The sequence below is a fragment of the Ictalurus furcatus genome, chromosome 7 (assembly GCF_023375685.1).
Source record: "Ictalurus furcatus strain D&B chromosome 7, Billie_1.0, whole genome shotgun sequence".
NCBI classification, from domain to species: domain Eukaryota; kingdom Metazoa; phylum Chordata; class Actinopteri; order Siluriformes; family Ictaluridae; genus Ictalurus; species Ictalurus furcatus.
In genome coordinates, this window is record NC_071261.1 from 33,029,437 (window position 1) to 33,048,948 (window position 19,512).

General features: G+C 38.8%; 1 protein-coding gene and 1 long non-coding RNA gene across 2 annotated transcripts; both read right to left on the reverse strand.

Moving 5' to 3' along the window:
• Window positions 1-920: 920 nt before the first annotated feature.
• On the reverse strand, window positions 921-4,156 carry LOC128610528 (C-C motif chemokine 4 homolog). Its single transcript, XM_053629903.1, has 3 exons — window positions 3,820-4,156; window positions 2,838-2,949; window positions 921-1,402 (listed from the first exon to the last, which is right to left on the reverse strand). The coding sequence occupies exons 1-3, from the start codon at window positions 3,887-3,889 to the stop codon at window positions 1,312-1,314; spliced, it is 273 nt and encodes a 90-aa protein (XP_053485878.1). The 5' UTR covers window positions 3,890-4,156; the 3' UTR covers window positions 921-1,311.
• A 7,282-nt stretch (window positions 4,157-11,438) lies between these two features.
• Window positions 11,439-14,183, reverse strand: LOC128610529 (uncharacterized). The gene is made up of 3 exons (XR_008386370.1): window positions 13,907-14,183; window positions 13,382-13,493; window positions 11,439-13,170 (listed from the first exon to the last, which is right to left on the reverse strand). It is a non-coding gene; the product is annotated as an uncharacterized LOC128610529 (long non-coding RNA).
• Window positions 14,184-19,512: the final 5,329 nt, after the last annotated feature.

A 19,512-nucleotide genomic window follows, 5' to 3' on the forward strand; every position in this document is an offset into this window, starting at 1 on the left:
ATGCCCTGCTCGAGCCATCCCCGACAGGACTCCACAGCAATGTCCTCACAAACTTCCTCCATGGCTTGGAAAAGGTTGTTCTGTACATATGGATTTCTGTCATAGACCTTCCACCACCATGCTGAGGAATGGGGAGTATGGTGGGAGGAACACATTTGTGAATCTTGGATCATTCATGAAGCAGTTCGGTACCAGGACAATCGGACAATTGTTTGTTAAGGGTGTTTGAATTGTGCTGGTTTGAGTTTAACTATTGAATGGCGGTGTTTTCTAAATGACAACATGGTGATAACTGTGTTTTAAAGTGAGAGGTGTGTTTAGACTTTTGTGGAGAAGTGTGAATGGACCAGAGAAATGTGGCAAAAAGGGTAAATAGTGTTATAGACTGGGGTAGATGGTCTTTCTGCTGGGAATTGGCTAAATGGTTTCATGAGGATGGCTTACACTACAGTACCATTTTTTATTAGCAATAATTAGTTGTATAAATGAGCATGAGCTGTATAAATTTAAGCTGCTCTGGATAAGGGCTTCTGCCAAATGCCAATAATAATAATATGTGATAAATCTGTAAATCAAAATAATGAGATTATTATGTAAAAACTAACACCTTAGAATTTTGTAGCTTGTGGTTCAGAGCAGCTCAGTGCTTCAGAATGTCTTTTCTTATACTCATTTTGCCTCTGTATGTTTATTCCTGTATCAGTCATTCCACATAAACATGTAGAAATGTTGAGAATTGCAGATTTTTTACGTTAACCAATAACATGTTTCATAATACAGTTTATTATTGTATGTTTATTCATTTGTTTATTTATTGTGTATTATATATATATATATATATATATATATATATATATATATAAAGAAAAATGCACACATGCACTAACTAATCAAAAAGAAAAAAGTTGGTAGCAAAACAAGAACAAATACATGATGTGTGGGTGGGGGGGGGTGTTTGAGAAAATAAATTTTAAAATACAAATATTCAAAAGAGTAAAAGATACTGGGCAACAAAACACATTTATTCATTTGCTTATTTATTGGAAAATGTTGAAAAAACGTATGACGAACATTTTATTGCCTTTAAACGCAAACAATTTTGCTTTCTTATACAATTTAAAAATGTGACTTGAATATATGTTTTAAAAATCAAATAAAATGCCTAATAGTCAAATAAAAGCTTTATTCTTTCCATCCAAACACTGGAACCTTTATATAAAAATTAAGCAATATTGTTTTTCAAAAAAACATTTTGTGAAAGAAATATGAATTGCTTATTATTGGAGAGAGGATTTAACAGCTCGGTTGAGGTCAGGCTCGCTGATCAATTGTTTTCATGGTGTCCTGAACCCACTTTTCATCGGGGTTCGCACACACATGACGGCCGACCTTTAGATCCAAACTGCAGATGAGAGAAGATGTACGTCAGTGTAAAACTATCATCAAAACAGAAAACCTAACACTCTTACACCTCCTGAACACCAAGATAATTTAAAACTTCAGTCCCCTCTGAAAGTATTGGAACAGCAAGGCCAATTCTATTGTTTTCACTATACATTTGGATTTCAAATAAAAAGATGAATATGAGATGAATATTCAGATCAGAATTTCAGCTTTCATTTCCTCATATTTACATCTAGATGTGTTACAACTTGGAAGCACCATTTGTTTGAACATATCCATTTTCTAAAGTGATCAAAAATACTGGAACCTTGCAGCCCCGGTGTGTTAAATTGATTGTTTAAAGAATGAAAAGCTCTGAACAGTGACTTTTGTTTTGAACCCTAGATTTCACCTGTGAAGACTGCATTTGTTGTTAAAAAGGATAAACCAACATGAAGACCATAGAGCTGTCTATGGGAGAAAAGTGAGCCATTTTGAAACTGTGAAAAGAGGGAAAATCTATCAGAGGCATTTCACAAACATTGGGCATAGCCAATAAAACAATTTGGAATGTCCTGAAAAAGAAAGAAACCACTGATGTACTGAGTAACAGACACCAAATGGGTCAGCCAAGGAAAAGAACAACAGCTGGTGACAGAAACATTGTGAGATCTATGAAGAAAAACAAAAAACAACAGTCGGTGACATCAGCAACAACCTCCACAGGGCAGGGGTGAAGGTATCACAATCCACTGTTCAAAGAAGACTTCAAGAGCAGAAATATAGAGGCCAAACCACAAGATGTAAACCACTCATCAGCAGTAAGAATCAGAAAGATCAGATTGGAATTTTCAATGAAATACAGAGATGATCCACGAAAGTTCTGGAACCAAGATGAACCTCTACCAAACTGATGGAAAGGCCAAAGTGTGGAGAAAGATGCTTGATGCTTGATGCAGTTATTGCAAGCGAGGGAAATGCAACCCTGCATTATTTGACTTTACTTTAAGAAAAATAAACTTGCAGTTATGGTCTGAGCTGCAAAGCCCTATCTCATTTGTAAGTTGCTATGGATAAACGTGTCTGCTAAATGAATAAATGTAAATGTAAATGTAAATATCGAGTGTAGGACATCGACTACATTTATACTTTTACTCACCGAAACATTGGTGTTTAAAAATTTTTGTTGTTTAAAAAAAAATAGATGTAAATAACAGGAAATTAAAGCTTAAATTCCGATCTATCGTCTCATATTCATCTTTTGAGCTGAAACCCAGATGTCCTCAGTGTATAGAAGAAAATGAAAAAAAAAAAAAAGGCTTTGCTGTTCCAATACTTTTGGAGGGGACGGTATAACCATGAAGCAGTAATGGACATGAAAATACAAATATTTCCTTATCATTAATTAAAATTGATTTTAAAAAAAAATAATAAATGAGGGAGTGAAAGCTTACATGACTCCAGGATTTGTACACTGATGGTGTGTTTCTTCATACGCTTTAATGTGGGATGCAGGGATTCGATGTGTCTGGTATCTGAAACAGCACTGATCTGGTCCATTTCCATCTGTGTGAAAACATTTACACATTTAGATCTGTGATTAAATACTGAATAAACAGCATTCGATGATTTTATATCTGCTGTAAGGTTCTGCTTGTAGTATATTTTAAATTGTACTACAGCGCTGTGGAGTTCTGGACTCTGATTGGTCAGAAGGTGTTGGTTAATTTTCTATAACAGCAGCTCTGACAGTAGTGCAAGCTCTGACTTGTATGGCAGACACTCCACATAATTAGATTAAGTATGTGTGTACAGAATATGTCGTGGATATGGTGAAGATTTCTGTAAGGAGACGTTTATTTAACATTTATAGTAGGAGTCTTCAGGGGAGAGGAATTCATGCTTTGCAGTTTCTCTGTAACAAACAAAGCTGCATTTTTTTTACATGAAGAGAAAGAAAAAAGAGAGGATGCTGAGGAAACGAATGTTTACACATTAAACAGGACTATAAACAGATAAAGTATGATGTCGTAACTGCTCGCGAATCTCTGTGGTATATGAGTAATAACACAACGGTAGCCATGGTGTCACAGGAAAATAATCAAGTTCAGGGTGTTAGCAGTAACTCCGCTTCATCACACCACCACATCGCTCAGTATTTTACTGTAACAGTGCGACAAACACACAGTTTATTAACGCTGCTTATTCTCAGCAACCTGCTCGTCTTTTTAGAGAATTCAGTATCGTTATAAACCAGAGGAGTGTTCAGGAGTAATGACTCCAGTCCAGATGTTTTAACAATTTTCTATCTTACTAGTGTCTACTTAGTGCTTAAGTTAATGCATGTTAACTGATAAAAACAAATGATCACAAGTACAGATAATAATATGTACAAAGCAACATGTTATAAAGGTAAAAAGGTAAGCTTTAACTTACTATGAGCCGCTGTGAAGGACTGAAGGCAGCCGAGAACCAGCAGAACCAGCAGGAGAGAACGAGAGACCATGGCTGCTGCTGATGATCACGATGTGAACGGAACCGTATTAATGCAGATATCACTTCAGCACTGGTCTTATAAGCTGATAAGAGGCGTGTGAGAGTGTGGTTTGAGAGGGAGTGGCAGTTTGATGGTGATGAAATGTTGCACTTTGATTAAAATAGATAAAACTCATCCGTTCCACAGAAAACCAAGCTGCGGTTTTCAACCACAGACAAGATCTGAGCAGCGTTTACACACTTTCCCAGCCAAACTTACATAAAATAAAATAAATATCAATATAAATAAGTGCAGCTTCACTGGAGTAAAAGAATCATTTAACCAGCACGACACATCACACGATACACAAGAGATAATCAATAATTATTATTAATATGTGCCTAATTATTAGCATGGCCTGTACTTCTTTAGTCCCTTCACTGGGTTTTAGTGTGAAGTGCTAAAAACAATATCCTGTTTTATTTTCATCTCTGAATCGAGATTGAAAAAAATGAAAATGTCATTAGATTTGTTGCTAGACTCTTTAAGGTCACTAAAAGGAGTCTACAAGGTCACAAAAGTCTCTCGTTTTTTTTTTCAGTCACTGGTTAATCTCTGGATTACTGTGACAAGATGCCGTTTAGATTGAAACTCTAAGACAAGAAATTCTTATATTATTGAGCAACACGTGAGACATGAACGTTCACGGCATGGACACCATCACAGGCTTTGAGACAGTTAAATGAGTCTGTCTTTTACATGAACAGGGGAACAGTGTGGAGCCTAAAGGTTCGATAATCCACCAGGTTGGAGTTCTGTGCTAACAAAGTTCATCAGGGGGATTCAGCTAAAATTTGTAAGAGTTCACATTCATAAAATTCCTTGTTTACAACGGGTCACATAAGCAGCAAACATGGCTGAATGTTAGTTTATGACTATAAGATCGATCACAGCAGCTATGTTTTGTTTCATAGTGATGTGTCCTGTTGTGCTGAAGTGCAGATGAGCATGAGATAGCAAGTTAACGAGCTATTTTTTCACACAGACCTATATCTCGCCATCTCTCTCTCTCTCTCTTTCTCTCTCTCTCACACACACACACACACACACACACACACACACACACACACACAGACACACACACAGCGTCTTTAACCATCAGTGGCCTGTTTCTGTTTTTGATACATAAAATAAAAACGCCCCCATTCCAAGTAGATATGTGATGCTTTATAAGACAGTTTGGTTCGGCATAAAAAACATGTTACTGAGCATAACTGTGATTAGTGGAGGGACTGAAAGATCTGAATTTTATTACTGTAAATAGCACTAGTGTCAAAATTTCACAATGATAAAAGTTATTAACAAAGAACGAAGAAGTGCGTGGGTGGAAAACAGTTGTGGTTAGTGATTAGTAATTAGGAAAGGAGCTGATCAGTGATTAGTCACTGGGAACAGTGGGGGTCAGTGATTGGTCATTGGAGACAGTGGTGGTCAGTGATTAGTCATCGGGAACAGTGTTTCTTCATAATTTAATAATTGACATGAAAAATAAATATAATTAAATGTGCCTAATTATTATCCTTATGTACTTCCTTATTCCCTTGACTGTGTTTGCAGTGCTAAAGAACAACATGCAAAAGTGCTAAAGAACCTGCTTTTATAGGCGCTCTATAAAATAACATTTCTACTTCTTCTTCTTCTTCTTCTTCTCCTTATTATTATTATTGTTCTTCTTATTATTATTTTCATCCTTAAAAGTATCAAATAAATATGTTATTTAAACTAAAGCTATTTACATGTATTAGAATGGACATCCGGGATGGGAGAGGATGTTCGAAGTGTTGAAATGCCGATGAATCTGAGAAAGCAGTCTATCTCACTCCATCTCTCTCTCCCTCTCCCCCTCTCTCTCTCTCTCACACACACACACACACACACACGCACGCACGCACGCGCGCACGCGCGGCATCTTTAATCATCAGTGGCCTGTTCCTGTTTTTAATACCTAGGTTTCATAAAATAAAAAAGCCGTGTGATGTTTTATAAGACAGTTCGGTTCTGCACAAAAACACGTTACACAGCATAATTGTGATTAGTGTAGGGGCTGAAAGATCTGAATTTTTATTACTGTAAATATCACTAATATCAATATTTCACAATGATAAAAGATCCCTCTCTGCCATAATTCTGTCTTCATCGTCAATTTCTTTTTTCACAAGCCATGTCATCACATCCTGAGTCACACAAGAGAAGGTAAATGAAATGAAATGAAGCTATAGTCTGTAAAAACTCCTCCCTTTCTCACTAAGCTGCTTTCATCTAAATATTTTACATACTTTAAATGTACGTGATTGGATAAACTTCAACAGAGAGGATCTGATGCAGAATCCGTGAAGGGTTAGGTTTTACTTTAATGCTTGGTTCGATCCACTGAAATACTTTCCTGGATCAACATCTGGATGTCAGTCTGCCTGTTGACAACCCCTGAGCTGATGTTTTTCTAATTCCACAGACTTAGTCTAGTGCCCTGTATATATTTCAGGGTGGTAACAGTAACTGCTTCATCACATGACTTCTTCATTGATTATTTTACTATAACAGCATGACACACAGTGTTCATTTCTTTACTTGTAAGGTAGCTCGAAGGTGACTTCACAGGAAGGGGTTGACAGGAAGTACGCTAGGTCTAGGGTTTACATGACAAAGCCACTTTCCTACACATGAAATCATCAGTTTGTGGACTGATGATTTTAACACCATCTGATTCCAAGTTGTGTTTAGTTTGATATTTTATGACTTTTTATTGTGTTTAGTTTGATATTTTATGACTTAACCTGTTAACTTTTCTTAACCTATATTGTTGGGGTGTGAATACATTTGCACCCTTTCACACTCTTTTCCCTTTCATTTGGTTTCTACCCCTTTATGGAACGAGAGATTGGGATAATTAGTGCCTGTGTATTTAAACGCTTGGGCAGGAAGCATTAGAATGTAGACTTTGTCATTAGAATGTAGACACCTGCCCCTCTTCTACAAAGCCCCACAGTTATGGAACAGCCTTCCAATTAGTGTTCGGGACTCAGATTGTCTAAGTGTTTAAGTCCAGGCTGAAAACATATTTGTTTACTCAAGTTTATCATGACTAGACTTTCTTTTACGCAAAGTACACAGTCTTATCCATTACAGGATGGTAAGCATACCTAACAATCTCTCCCTCTCTTTATCTCCCTCTCCCTCTCTCCTTCTGTCGAGCCACACATGATATTATGGAGATGTCAGTGATCCTGATCCTTTCTACTCTCCGGACCTGCCTGATCCATCCTGATGCCCTACCTCTGGATGGAGCTCTCATCAACTGGAGGATACAGTCTGTTACTGAGGACGACCCCAAGCAGTGCAGCCTGGAGATTGCTAAGGATGGTGCCGCTTGAAGAACCATGGAAATGGTTTTGAAACACGCTGGGAAATTGACATCACTTGGAAAAGTGTTGATTAGTGATTAGTCACTGGGAACAGTGGTGCTCAGTGATTGGTCATTGGGAATAGTGGTGGTTGGTGATTAGTAATTAGGAACAGTGGTGTTCAGTGATTAGTCATTGGAAACAGTGGGGGTCAGTGATTAGTCATTGGGAACTGTGGGGGTCAGAGATTGGTCATTGGAACAGTGGTGGTCAGTGATTAGTCATTGGCAACAGGTGTGGTCAGTAGTCATTGGGAACAGTGGGGGTCAGTGTTGAGTCATTGGGAACAGTGGGGGTCAGTGATTGGTCATTGGGAACAGTGGTGGTCAGTGATTAGTCATTGGCAACAGGTGTGGTCAGTGATTCGTCATTGGGAACAGTGGGGGTCAGTGTTGAGTCATTGGAACAGTGGTGGTCAGAGATTGGTCATTGGGGTCAGTGGAGGTCAGTGATTGGTCATTGGGAACTGTGGAGGTCTGTGATTGGTCATCGGGAACAGTGCTGGTCTGTGATTAGTCATTGGGGACAGTGGGGGTCAGTGTTGAGTCATTGGAACAGTGGTGGTCAGAGATTGGTCATTGGGGACAGTGGAGGTCAGTGATTGGTCATTGGGAACTGTGGAGGTCTGTGATTGGTCATCGGGAACAGTGCTGGTCCGTGATTGGCATTGGGAACAGTGCTGGTCCGTGCTTGGTCATCAGGAACAGTGCAGATCAGTGATTAGTCATCAGGAACAGTGACAGTCCGTGATTGGTCATCAAGAACAGTGGCGGTCGGTGATTGCTCATCGGGAACATTGGTGGTCAGTGATTAGTCATTGGGAACAGTGCTGGTCCGTGATTAGTCATTGGGAACTGTGGTGGTCAGTGATTAGTCATTGGGGACAGTTGTGGTCAGTGATTACTCATTGGGAACAGTGGTGGTCAGTGATTGGTCATCGGGAACAGTGGCGGTCGGTGATTGCTCGTCAGGAACAGTGGCGGTCAGTGATTAGTCATTGGGAACAGTAGTGGTCAGTGATTGGTCATTGGGAACAGTGGCCGTCGGTGATTAGACATTGGGGACAGTGGAGGTCAGTGATTGGTCATTGGGAACTGTGGAGGTCTGTGATTGGTCATCGGGAACAGTGCTGGTCCGTGATTAGTCATTGGGGACAGTGTTTTTTCATAATTTAGAAATGGAGATAATAAATAAATATAATTAAATGTGCCAAATTATTATCCTTATGTACTTCCTTATTCCCTTGACTGTGTTTATAGTGCTAAAGAACAACATTTTGTTTTATTTTCATCCTCAAAAGTATCAAATAAATATGTTATTTAAACTAAAACTATTTACATGTATTAGAACGGACATCCGGGATGGGAGAGGATGTTTGAAGTGTTGAAATGCCGATGAATCTGAGAAAGCAGTCTATCTCACTCCATCTCTCTCTCTCTCTCTCTCTCCCTCTCTCTCTCCCTCTGTCTCTCTCTCTCTCTCTCTCTCTCTCTCTCTCACACACACACACACACACACACACACACACAGCATCTTTAATCATCAGTGGCCTGTTCCTGTTTTTAATACCTAGGTTTCATAAAATAAAAAAGCTACGTGATGTTTTATAAGACAGTTCGGTTCTGCACAAAAACACGTTACTCAGCATAATTGTGATTAGTGTAGGGACTGAAAGATCTGATTTTTTTTTACTGTAAATATCACTAGTGTCAAAATTTCACAAAAATGAAAGTCAAACACAGTTCAGACCCCCTCCTCTCTCCATCCACAGCTCGGCCACGTGCTGAGTCACACAAGAGAAGGTAAATTACATTTAATGAAGCTATAGTCTGTAAAAACTCCTCCATTTCTCAGTGAGCTGCCTTTAGCTAAATATTTTACATATTTTAAATGTACGTGATTGGATAAACTTCAACAGAGGATCTGTCATATCACAGCAAACCAGTGACTCTATTTCCCAGTATGCACCACGAACTAACGAACTACAAACATGGCCGTATAGAAGGACTAACTTGGGATAATTAGTCCCTGTGTATTTAAACGCTTGGGCAGGAAGCATTAGAACGCAGACTTTGTCACACCCACCCCAACGTCTCAGAGTTTAAGTCCAGGCTGAAAACATATTTGTTTACTCAATCTTACCATGAATAGAATTTCTTTTACGCAAAGTACACAGTCTTATCCATCACGGGATAGTAAGCATACCTAACAATCTTTCCCTCTCCCTCTCTCCTTCTGTTGAGCCACACATGATATTATGGAGATGTCAGTGATCCTGACCCTTTCTGCTCTCCGGACCTGCCTGATCCATCCTGATGCCCTACCTCTGGATGGAGCTCTCATCAACTGGAGGCTACGTTCTGCTACTGAGGACGACCACAAGCAGTGCAGCCTGGAGATTGCTAAGGATGGTACCACTTGAAGAACCATGGAAATGGTTTTGGACCACATGGACGTTCTCGCTGTGGTTGCTGGGACTACGGTTGCAGCGATGGCCTTGGGACTGTAATTACCACATGCAGTTTTACACTCAGGTCTCCTTTAGTGAACAGTGGACTAGTTCAACAAACACTTCATATTAAACCATAATGATCTTTCTTTTACTTTCACACTATCCGTCGTTACCCAGATGAGGACGGGTTCCCTTCTGAGTCTGGTTCCTCTCAAGGTTTCTTCCTCATATCATCTCAGGGAGTTTTTCCTCACCACCGTCACCACTGGCTCGCTCAATAGAGATAAATCCACACACTTAAAATCTGTATCCTTTGTTTATATGTTTCTGTAAAGCTGCTTTGAGACAATATCCATAGTTAAAAGTGCTGTACAAATAAAATCAAACTGAATTGAATTGATCAGTGATTTGTCATCGGGACGCTATTTGTAGTGCGCCCTCCGTTTAAAAGCCATGAATGCTATTGTGTAGCCTGGTTCATTGCCAGCGAGGTAGGATGTTGTTGCTTTGTTATTTGTTTGTTTAATTACCAACCTAGATCGTTGTTTGTTATTTTTATTTTGTTTGTGGAGTGATCAGTTGGTTGTGTTATTCGTTTATGAACGGGACCAACAAATTTTTTTTCTCTTAGTTTGTGCCAAGGCTGACTGTGCTGAGGGAGAGGTTAGTCACCTGGGTGGAACACACGGTTGTGACTTTGGTTATCACATAATGGAGACTGAGATGGAAGCAAGTGCAGGTATGGCAGTTTAATCAAACAACATGTCCAGAGGAGAAGACAATAATCATCAGCAGGAAGAAGGACGAAGAAGAAGAACACGGCAAGGCAAAGAGATGAAGTCATAAACATAAGCAAAGTCAAAACTCCAGAAAATCAAACCAAAAACCTTAAAACAGGTAATAAACAAAGGAAAACACAATCATAATATAATTAGACAAAAAAATTAAAAAACAGCAGCACGACCCACAGTTAACCGCTGAACGAACCATGAAAGACTGCAAAACAAAACATAATTATTAAAAAAAACCTCTCATATGAAATAATAGAAAGTCACAAATAGAAAGTCACAATATCTAATCATAAATACTCCAAAATCCAAAGATAAATGAACATCAGGATGTTAGAATGCCTTCATGTGTATTTCATTAAAAACACACAACAATAAACAATGATTCAAAATAAGAACAACAAGAAGACCCAAGAAAGTAACACAGCATCTCAATAGCCTTCGTATCTAAAAGCTTTCAGCGAGTGCTCGACGCAACTCACGGGAGATTCCACCGTAACGGCTACAGCAACAACTACAAGATCAAAAGAACAAACAATTACTTATAGGATAAACACAAAACATCCTCAGCTGTCATAACACTGGAAAAACCAGAAGACGGGCGTATGTTTCAAAGTCTGTGTTCTAATAATTCCTACCTGAGCGTTTAATTACACAAGCACCAATGATCCCAATCTCTCATCCATAACGGGGCAGTAAAAAAACAATGGGGAAAAACCCATCCCACTACACTGACATGGTGGTGTGTGTGTGTGTGTGTGTGTGTGTGTGTGTGTGTGTGTGTGTGTGTGTGTGTGTGTGTGTGTGTGTGTGTGTGTGTGTGTGTGTGTGTTATGTAGGAAACACACTTGGGTCTGTGACACTGGTTTCCGGCTTTTGTTACTCTCTGTGCTATAAATATATGGGGAAATGTCCCCTTTAAGCTGGTGAGATTTCAACATCATTGTTATCATACATTTGTTAGTGGACATTCGATGGGTATGATGACTGACTATTGTCTAATTCTCTCGTTTAGCGTTTTCTTCATTTGATGCTGAAGGATAAAAAAAAGAAAGTCTCCCTTTATGTTAAATTGGACAACATGTCTTTTCATTGTACCGGCGAAACTGTGTTCCTTTACTGTGTATTTCCTCGGGGGAAACTCCCAGACTGGTGTCGTCATTGTCAGTTATAGTTTAACTACATAGAAAATGCCGCACTGGTCACATCAGTGTCATGCCATATACAGCTCCTCCACTCTATAACCCACTGACCGCTGAAGTACAAGATCTTGAAAAGTGTGATCTTGGAAGTGTGTTTCCTTCCAACCCTGTGTTTAATCTCATCCACAAACACACACAACCTAAAAGAAACTTAAGTAAAGGACTATAGCTTTACCCCAGTATGAACATATGCAGCTTGTCCTGAAGATGTCTGAAAGCTTAATGTTACAGTTTCACCTCTGACTGGTACAAAGCGCTGACACTAGAGACTCCTTCCATAAATGTTAAATAAATGTCTCCTTCACCAAAACAGCACCTGAACATCACATCCATACAGTATGTGTTTCTTCACCAAATTGTTGTCACAAAGTTGGAAGCACAGAATTGTATTGAATATCTTTGTTTGCTCTAATATTACAGTTTCTCTTCACTGGAACTAAGAATCCCAAACCTGTTCCCAGTGTGCACAAAGCGAGCTCCATGAAGACGTGGTGTGTGAAGGTTGGAAGAAGGTTGAAGAACTTGAGTGTTCTGCACAGAGCCCTGACCTCAACCACACTGAACACCTTTGGGATGAACCGGAACTGGAGTCTCCTCGACCTCACTAATGCTCTTGTAGCTGAATGAACACAAATCCCCACAGCCACGGCTCAAAATCCCCACAGCCACGCCCCAAAATCCCCACAGCCACGCCCCAAAATCTTCTATTCATATAATCATTTTGTCTATCCATGAGTGAATTTCTGCATCTGTGAGTCTACATAAATACATAAAAATGTTCCGGATGGAAATTTCTGCATTAACCAATGACACTTTTTAATGTAATTTTCTTAAATGTTTGATATCATATCAATATATCAATAATATCATATATAATCTTTTAATCTGCTTGATTGATTGATTGATTGATTGAGACATGAACGAGTATGTACACATACTGAGTGCTGAAAACGTTTTTTTTTTTTTAATTCTTAAATGTTGCTCTCAAAGATGTAACATGAACATGGTTTTCTTTGAAAAGTGAACATTAAAATAAAAAAATAAAAAAATTAACAACCCCCCCGAAACTTAGCCTTAATATTCCATTGTTCTTTAATCCTTTAACATGCACAGTGTTTAAAAAAAAAAAAAAAAAAAATCAATGGCTACATCTCATAGTTTACATTATCCCATATTTACTGCAGATACATAATTGTAGAATAAACTAAGAAAAGGATTCAATATGATTTATAATAAAAAGCTTTATTCCTTCGATCCAGTGAATACACAAAATAATCTTATTAATGGAGAGAGGATTTAATCAGTTGTTTGAGGTTAGGTCGAGCGCTGGCCAATTGTTTTCATGCGTTTCTGCACCCACTTGACGCTGCGGTCTGCACACACCTGACGGCCGTCCTTTAGAGTGAAGCTGCAGAAGATATACATCAGTTTATAACTGTAATAAAGACAAAAAATCAAACACTCTCACGTCCCAATCAGCCAAAATAATTAAGTTATATGCTATTAAATTTATATTATGTTATACATAACCATAAAGCAGTGATTGACATGGAAATACAAACTTTTTAAAAAATATTAATGGAAAATAATTAAAAATAAATGAGGGAGTGAAAGCTTACATGACTCCAGGTTTTTGACACTGACGTTCTGTTTCCTTATACGCTGTAATGAGTTTTACAGGGATTCGATGTGTCTGGTATCTGAAACAGCACTGATCTGGTCCATTTACATCTGTGTGAAAACATTTATGCCTTTAGTTCTGTGATTAAATGCTCAAAGAAAACAACATTTAATGCTTTTATATCTGCTATAAGGTTCTGCTTGTAGTGTCTTAACTTGTGCTACAGTGTGTTGAGTTCTGGACTCTGATTGTTCAGAAGGTGTTGATTAATTCTCTAGAACAGCAGCTCTGACAGTAGTGCAGATGTAAATCACAGGTTTATATTAACGCGCTAATTCTAATACCTTATTGTTTCTATAGTAACTGTCAGAGTTAAAATGGTAACGTTCTACTGCTAGTCATCTATCTTAATAGTTCCTACTTAGTGGTTAAGTCAGTACATGTTAATTGATTTAAATAAATACTGATACTAATCTGTACAAACACAATTTTAAAATGGTAAAAAAGATGAACTTTATCTTACTGATGGCCATTGTGAAGGACTGAAGGCAGGCGAGACCCAGCAGAACCAGCAGGAGAGAATGAGAGACCATGGCTGCTGATGGTGATGGTGATGATGATGATGAGGAGGACGAAGGTCACGATGTGAACAGAATGGTATGAATGCAGATATCAGCTCACTCTTGAATTTATATAAGCTGGTAAATGGAGGAGGTAAGTGGAAATTCCACTTTGATTAAAAGTACACAGAAGACCTCATAGGAAACCCCACTGCAGTTTTCATTACAATGAGGAGGAAATGAGCACCTCAGTTTATACCCATTATAAAGGTGAGTAAGTGCAGCTCTGATGCAGTAAAATAGAAGATCTATTAATTTTGCCTAATTATTAGCACCGCCTGGTCGTTATAATAAACAAAACAAATCATTTAACATAGTAAATAGAAATTTACTTTAGAATAATACCTGACATTTCACACGTGAGCATAAATTTGTTATTGTAAATACTGTATAAAGGTTCATTTCACCATGTAATGTCATGAAATTGTACACGTGAATTCAAGTTACATTACGTTGAGAGCTTTTGGCAGATGCACTTATCCAGAGCGACTAACATCAATCTCCTTTATACAACTGAGCGGTTGAGGGTTAAGGGCATTGCTCAAGGGCCCAACAGTGGTATCTCGGCAGTGCTGGGGCTTGAACCCCTGACCTTCTGATCAGTAACACAGAGCCTTTAACCACTGAGTCACCACTGCCCATAATTCATGTAAATATATTTAACATCAATATGAGTAATATGTGATCCATCCGATCTCTGCAGCACTTATAATGCACAGGGTCGTGGGAGACCATTACATATTATGGACAGTTTAGCGATACCAATCAGCCTACGATGCATGCCTTTGGACTCGGGGGAGGAAACTGGAGCATCCGGAGGAAACCCCTGAGGCACGGGGAGACCATGCAAGCTCCGGCCACTCAGGGAGGTGAGAATCAAACCCCTGGAGGTGTGGAGTGAACATTCCAACCGATAATCCTCCGTGCCTCAGTAATACATAATCAGATGTGGAAAAACTAATCATCGACGTGAGAAAAATGAAATCACATGCAGCACACATGAAAATCAATACATCGTGTGTAAAAATAAAAAAAATATAATATGTGAAAATAAAAACACAAGCACTGAGCAACGTCTTGATCTCTTAAAGAAGGTTAGTGTGTTCTTTTCGGCTGTATCCGAGCCTGAGCGAGTTTATGGTTGCCTCTGGCAAAAAAAATGATTTTGATGCGTATGAAAAATGTCTGAAGCATTACGTTTAAAGATGTCTTACAACTACACTTGTAAATGCCACATGTGGCTCCTCTGTGAAGATCATGTGATCTTTCACATGAAGGGTCGCATTTGAAGCATTTGTTAATTTTTTTTTTTTTTTTTAAAAACACGAATGTGAATAAGGCTGAACGTGTGGGAGGGGAAGTGTGCAATTTTTATCGAAAAAAAAACAAAAAGACTTTGTACAAAAAGTGCAGTTTGTAGTCAACAGAGTTGATGAGGTCAATGAGGATGGATTATTGATTAGCACACACACAGATAGCGAACTTGATTGGTTATCGTTTCTATAGTAACAGCTGACATACATTGATTTGGAAGGCAGATATCCCCAGATAGAGCTTAGTAAGAAGAGTGGAAAAAGAGTGAAAAACAGCATGAAGTAATGGATTGGTGATGGGGTGGATAAAAGACAGCATGAGCTTAAAATGTCAACACACACACACACACAGCCAATCCCCCAACCCGCTCATCCACACTATAACAATTTCATTCATGTAACTCTGTTATGTCACTACATCAACTGCTTCCTGCTCAAACACAGAACTAAATATAGAGAACCCTCCACATTCCACGTGTCAGCCACTAGTCCCAACCTGCATCATACACTGAAGCTCATTAGTCACAAACACAGCAGATGAGTAATGGGCTGATGTGATAACGAACATTTCTAGGATTTAGAAATCACACACACTTTATAAAACAATGTATTTATATCCACTCAGCAAAGCAGTAATACAGCACATAAATACCAGAGGAGTAGAATACAGAAAAGTACATCATCCTGTATAGAGATTATTATGAGTATAAATAGCAGCAACTTCTCCATATATGACGTCTGCCAATGACGCAACAGTATTTTGCTAGTCATTCATGACCCCCTACCAGCTGTAAGCCTGTGATGACCAGTCTGTGGGCATAACCGTGGCCTTGTTATTTAAAAGCGGTTGGTACTTGATAACCTCAGTCATTAAGGCTTCCTTGAGGCTATAGTCGAAATGTCCAGCCTACCTCTTCGCAAAAGTTAATTAATCATTGTTACATAGCAGTTTTAACACATTGTCACAGAGGAAGGTAAATGGACTGATATTTTCAATTCAATTCAATTCAATTTTATTTGTATAGCGCTTTTTACAATAGACATTGTCTCAAAGCAGCTTTACAGAAATATCAACATGGTATACAGATATTAAAGGTGTGAATTTATCCCAACTGAGCAAGCCACTGAGTGGCGGCGGTGGCAAGGAAAAACTCCCTAAGATGTTTTAAGAGGAAGAAACCTTGAGAGGAACCCGACTCAGAAGGGAACTCATCCTCATCTGGGTAACAACAGATAGTGTGAAAAAGTTCATTATGGATTTATATGAAGTCTGTATGGCCTTAGGAGCAGCCGTAGTCCCAGCAGTCTGGAATTAGAGAAGATTTGAGCTCCATCCAGAGGCAGAAAGGATCTGGATCTCTAGTATCTCCATAAATTCGTGTGGGGCTCGGCGAAAGGAGAGAGGGAGAAAAAAGCTTATTATGACTGCGAAGTAGTAGAACAGAATCTAGTCAGGGTAGGCTTGAGTAAACAAATACGTTTTAAGCCTAGACTTAAACATTGAGACTGTGTCTGAGTCCCGAACACTAATAGGAAGACTGTTCCATAACTGTGGGGCTCTATAAGAGAAAGCTCTTCCCCCTGCTGTAGCCTTCACTATTCGAGGTACCGTCAAATAGCCTGCATCTTTTGATCTAAGTAGGCGTGGCGGATCATATAAAACCAAAAGGTCGCTTAGATATTGTGGCGCGAGACCGTTTAGTGCTTTATAGGTTAATAAAAGTATTTTATAGTTAATGTGGGATTTCACTGGGAGCCAATGCAGTGTGGATAAGATTGGGGTGATGTGGTCGTATCTTCTGGTTCTAGTTAGGACTCTAGCAGCTGCATTCTGGACTAACTGGAGCTTATTTATATTCCTACTGGAACATCCAGACAGTAAGGCATTACAGTAATCTAATCTAGAGGTGACGAATGCATGAACTAGTATTTCCGCATCATGTAGTGACAATATGTTTCTTATCTTAGAAATATTTCTGAGATGAAAGAAAGCTATCCTAGTAATATTATCTACATGAGCATCAAATGATAGACTGGAGTCAATAATCACTCCAAGATCTTTAACTGCTGCACATGATGAAACAGAAAGACCATCCAGAGTAACCATGTGATCAGAAAGATTACTTCTAGCTACACGTGGGCCTAATAAAAGTATTTCTGTTCAGAATTAAGTAAAAGGAAGTTAGTTAACATCCAATGTCTAATGTCCTTTACACAATCCTCAGCTTTACTAAGCTTCTGTCTGTCCTCTGGCTTCGCTGAAACATACAACTGTGTATCATCAGCATAACAGTGGAAGCTAATTCCATGTTTACGAATAATTTGTCCGAGGGGTAGCATATATAAAGTAAAGAGCAGTGGGCCTAAAACAGAACCTTGTGGAACTCCAAAAGTAACCTCAGTACGCATGGAGAAATCACCATTTACATCTACGAACTGATAACGATCGGTCAGATAAGACCTGAGCCAGGAGAGGACTGTTCCCTTAATGCCAACAACATTTTGTAATCTATCAAGGAGAATAGTGTGATCTATAGTATCAAAAGCTGCACTAAGGTCGAGTAACACAAGCAGAGAGACACAACCCTGATCGTAGGTCAGTAGAAGGTCATTGACTACTTTAACCAGCGCTGTCTCTGTGCTATGATGAGGTCTAAATCCTGACTGATACATTTCATGAATGTTATTCCTATCTAAGTACGAGCATAACTGCTTTGCTACAACCTTTTCTAAAATCTTAGAGATGAAGGGGAGATTTGATATTGGTCTATAGCTGGACAATTGAGACGGGTCAAGATCAGGTTTTTTAATCAAGGGTTTAATAACTGCTAATTTAAGTGATTTAGGTACATAGCCAGTGCTTAGGGAAGAATTGATTATATTTAAATGTGGTTCAATCACTCCTGGACAAATCTGTTTAAACAAACATGTAGGTACGGGATCTAGTATGCAAGTTGATGAATTGGCTGAAGAGATTAATGTAGCTAGTTCGGTCTCTCTAAGCGGAGCAAAACACTCTAAACATTGATCTTATATTGCTACATTGTCACGTAATGGGTTTGTTACAGTACTGTCCGGTTTTAATTTAATGGCCTGTATTTCACGTCTAATATTTTCAACCTTATCAATGAAAAATGTCATGAAATCTTCACTGCTATGTAATGACTGAGTGTTCCTCTCTGTAGTGGTTTTATTCCTAGTTAATTTTGCTACCGTGTTGAATAGAAATCTCGAATTGTTTTTGTTATCTGCTATTAAGGTGGAGAAATAGATTTTTCTAGCATCGCCGAGAGATTTTCTATATTTCAGTAGGCTCTCCTTCCATGCTGTTTGAAATATCACCAGTTTGGTTTGACGCCATTTACGTTCTAATTGTCGAGTTGTCTGTTTTAAGGTTCGCGTTTGATCGTTATACCAGGGTGCTAATTTTTTTGTCTCTCATTATTTTCCTTTTAAGTGGAGCCACTCTATCTAGCGTGTAGCGGAGTGTTGACTCTAAGCTTTCAGTCGCCTGATCGAGTTCTATGGGATCTGACGGTGATCCAAATCTAATTGATGTTTCTGTGAGGTTATTTATGAAGCTCGGTGCAGAGCTTCTTCTGCTATGAGGTCTACTATTCTATTGCGATGTGCTAGGTACAGTCCTTCGTAAGCACAACAGCCACCGAGAACCTGTCCTGTGGTGTGGTGCAATCAATGTGGAGACTGAAAAGTAGAACCCCAGGTTGAGAGATTGAGTCTGGTGGGGAGAATTTGTAATATAGGTTTGACTACAAACTTCAAAATGTCCTCATTGAGCGCAACGTTCTCAGAGAATGAATAAGAATCAGATTGACCAGCATGGGAAAGACATGTCAGTTTCCACTGGAATTTCAGTCCATCCAGTGTTGTTGTTGTTGTTGATGTTGTTGCTGGTGTTTTTAAAGAGTAGATCTCACCAATCTCATCATCATGGAGCCACTCTATGTTTGGGCACGTAGATCATTCAGATCTGGACAGTCTTTATGTCACATTTCAAAGATGGTTATGGAAGCAATCGCGGATTTCCAAACAATTTAATGAACAAACGAACAACAAAACAAAGACACGAAGACAACTCAGCAAAATACTGTGGCTAAGGCTAAACATAAACTATCCAACAAAACATGGTACCAGGACAAAGGTCAGGATAGACAATTACGTGAGACAAAGAAGCA

Bases quoted from the DNA above. Each gene is read 5' to 3' on its own strand.
- LOC128610528 (XM_053629903.1), bottom strand. From the start codon at position 3,889: ATGGTCTCTCGTTCTCTCCTGCTGGTTCTGCTGGTTCTCGGCTGCCTT. The intron at 2,950-3,819 runs GTAAGTTAAAGC...GTTTTCACACAG, and splicing joins GTCCTTCACAGCGGCTCATA to ATGGAAATGGACCAGATCAG. The intron at 1,403-2,837 runs GTAAGCTTTCAC...TCTCATCTGCAG, and splicing joins TGTACAAATCCTGGAGTCAT to TTTGGATCTAAAGGTCGGCC.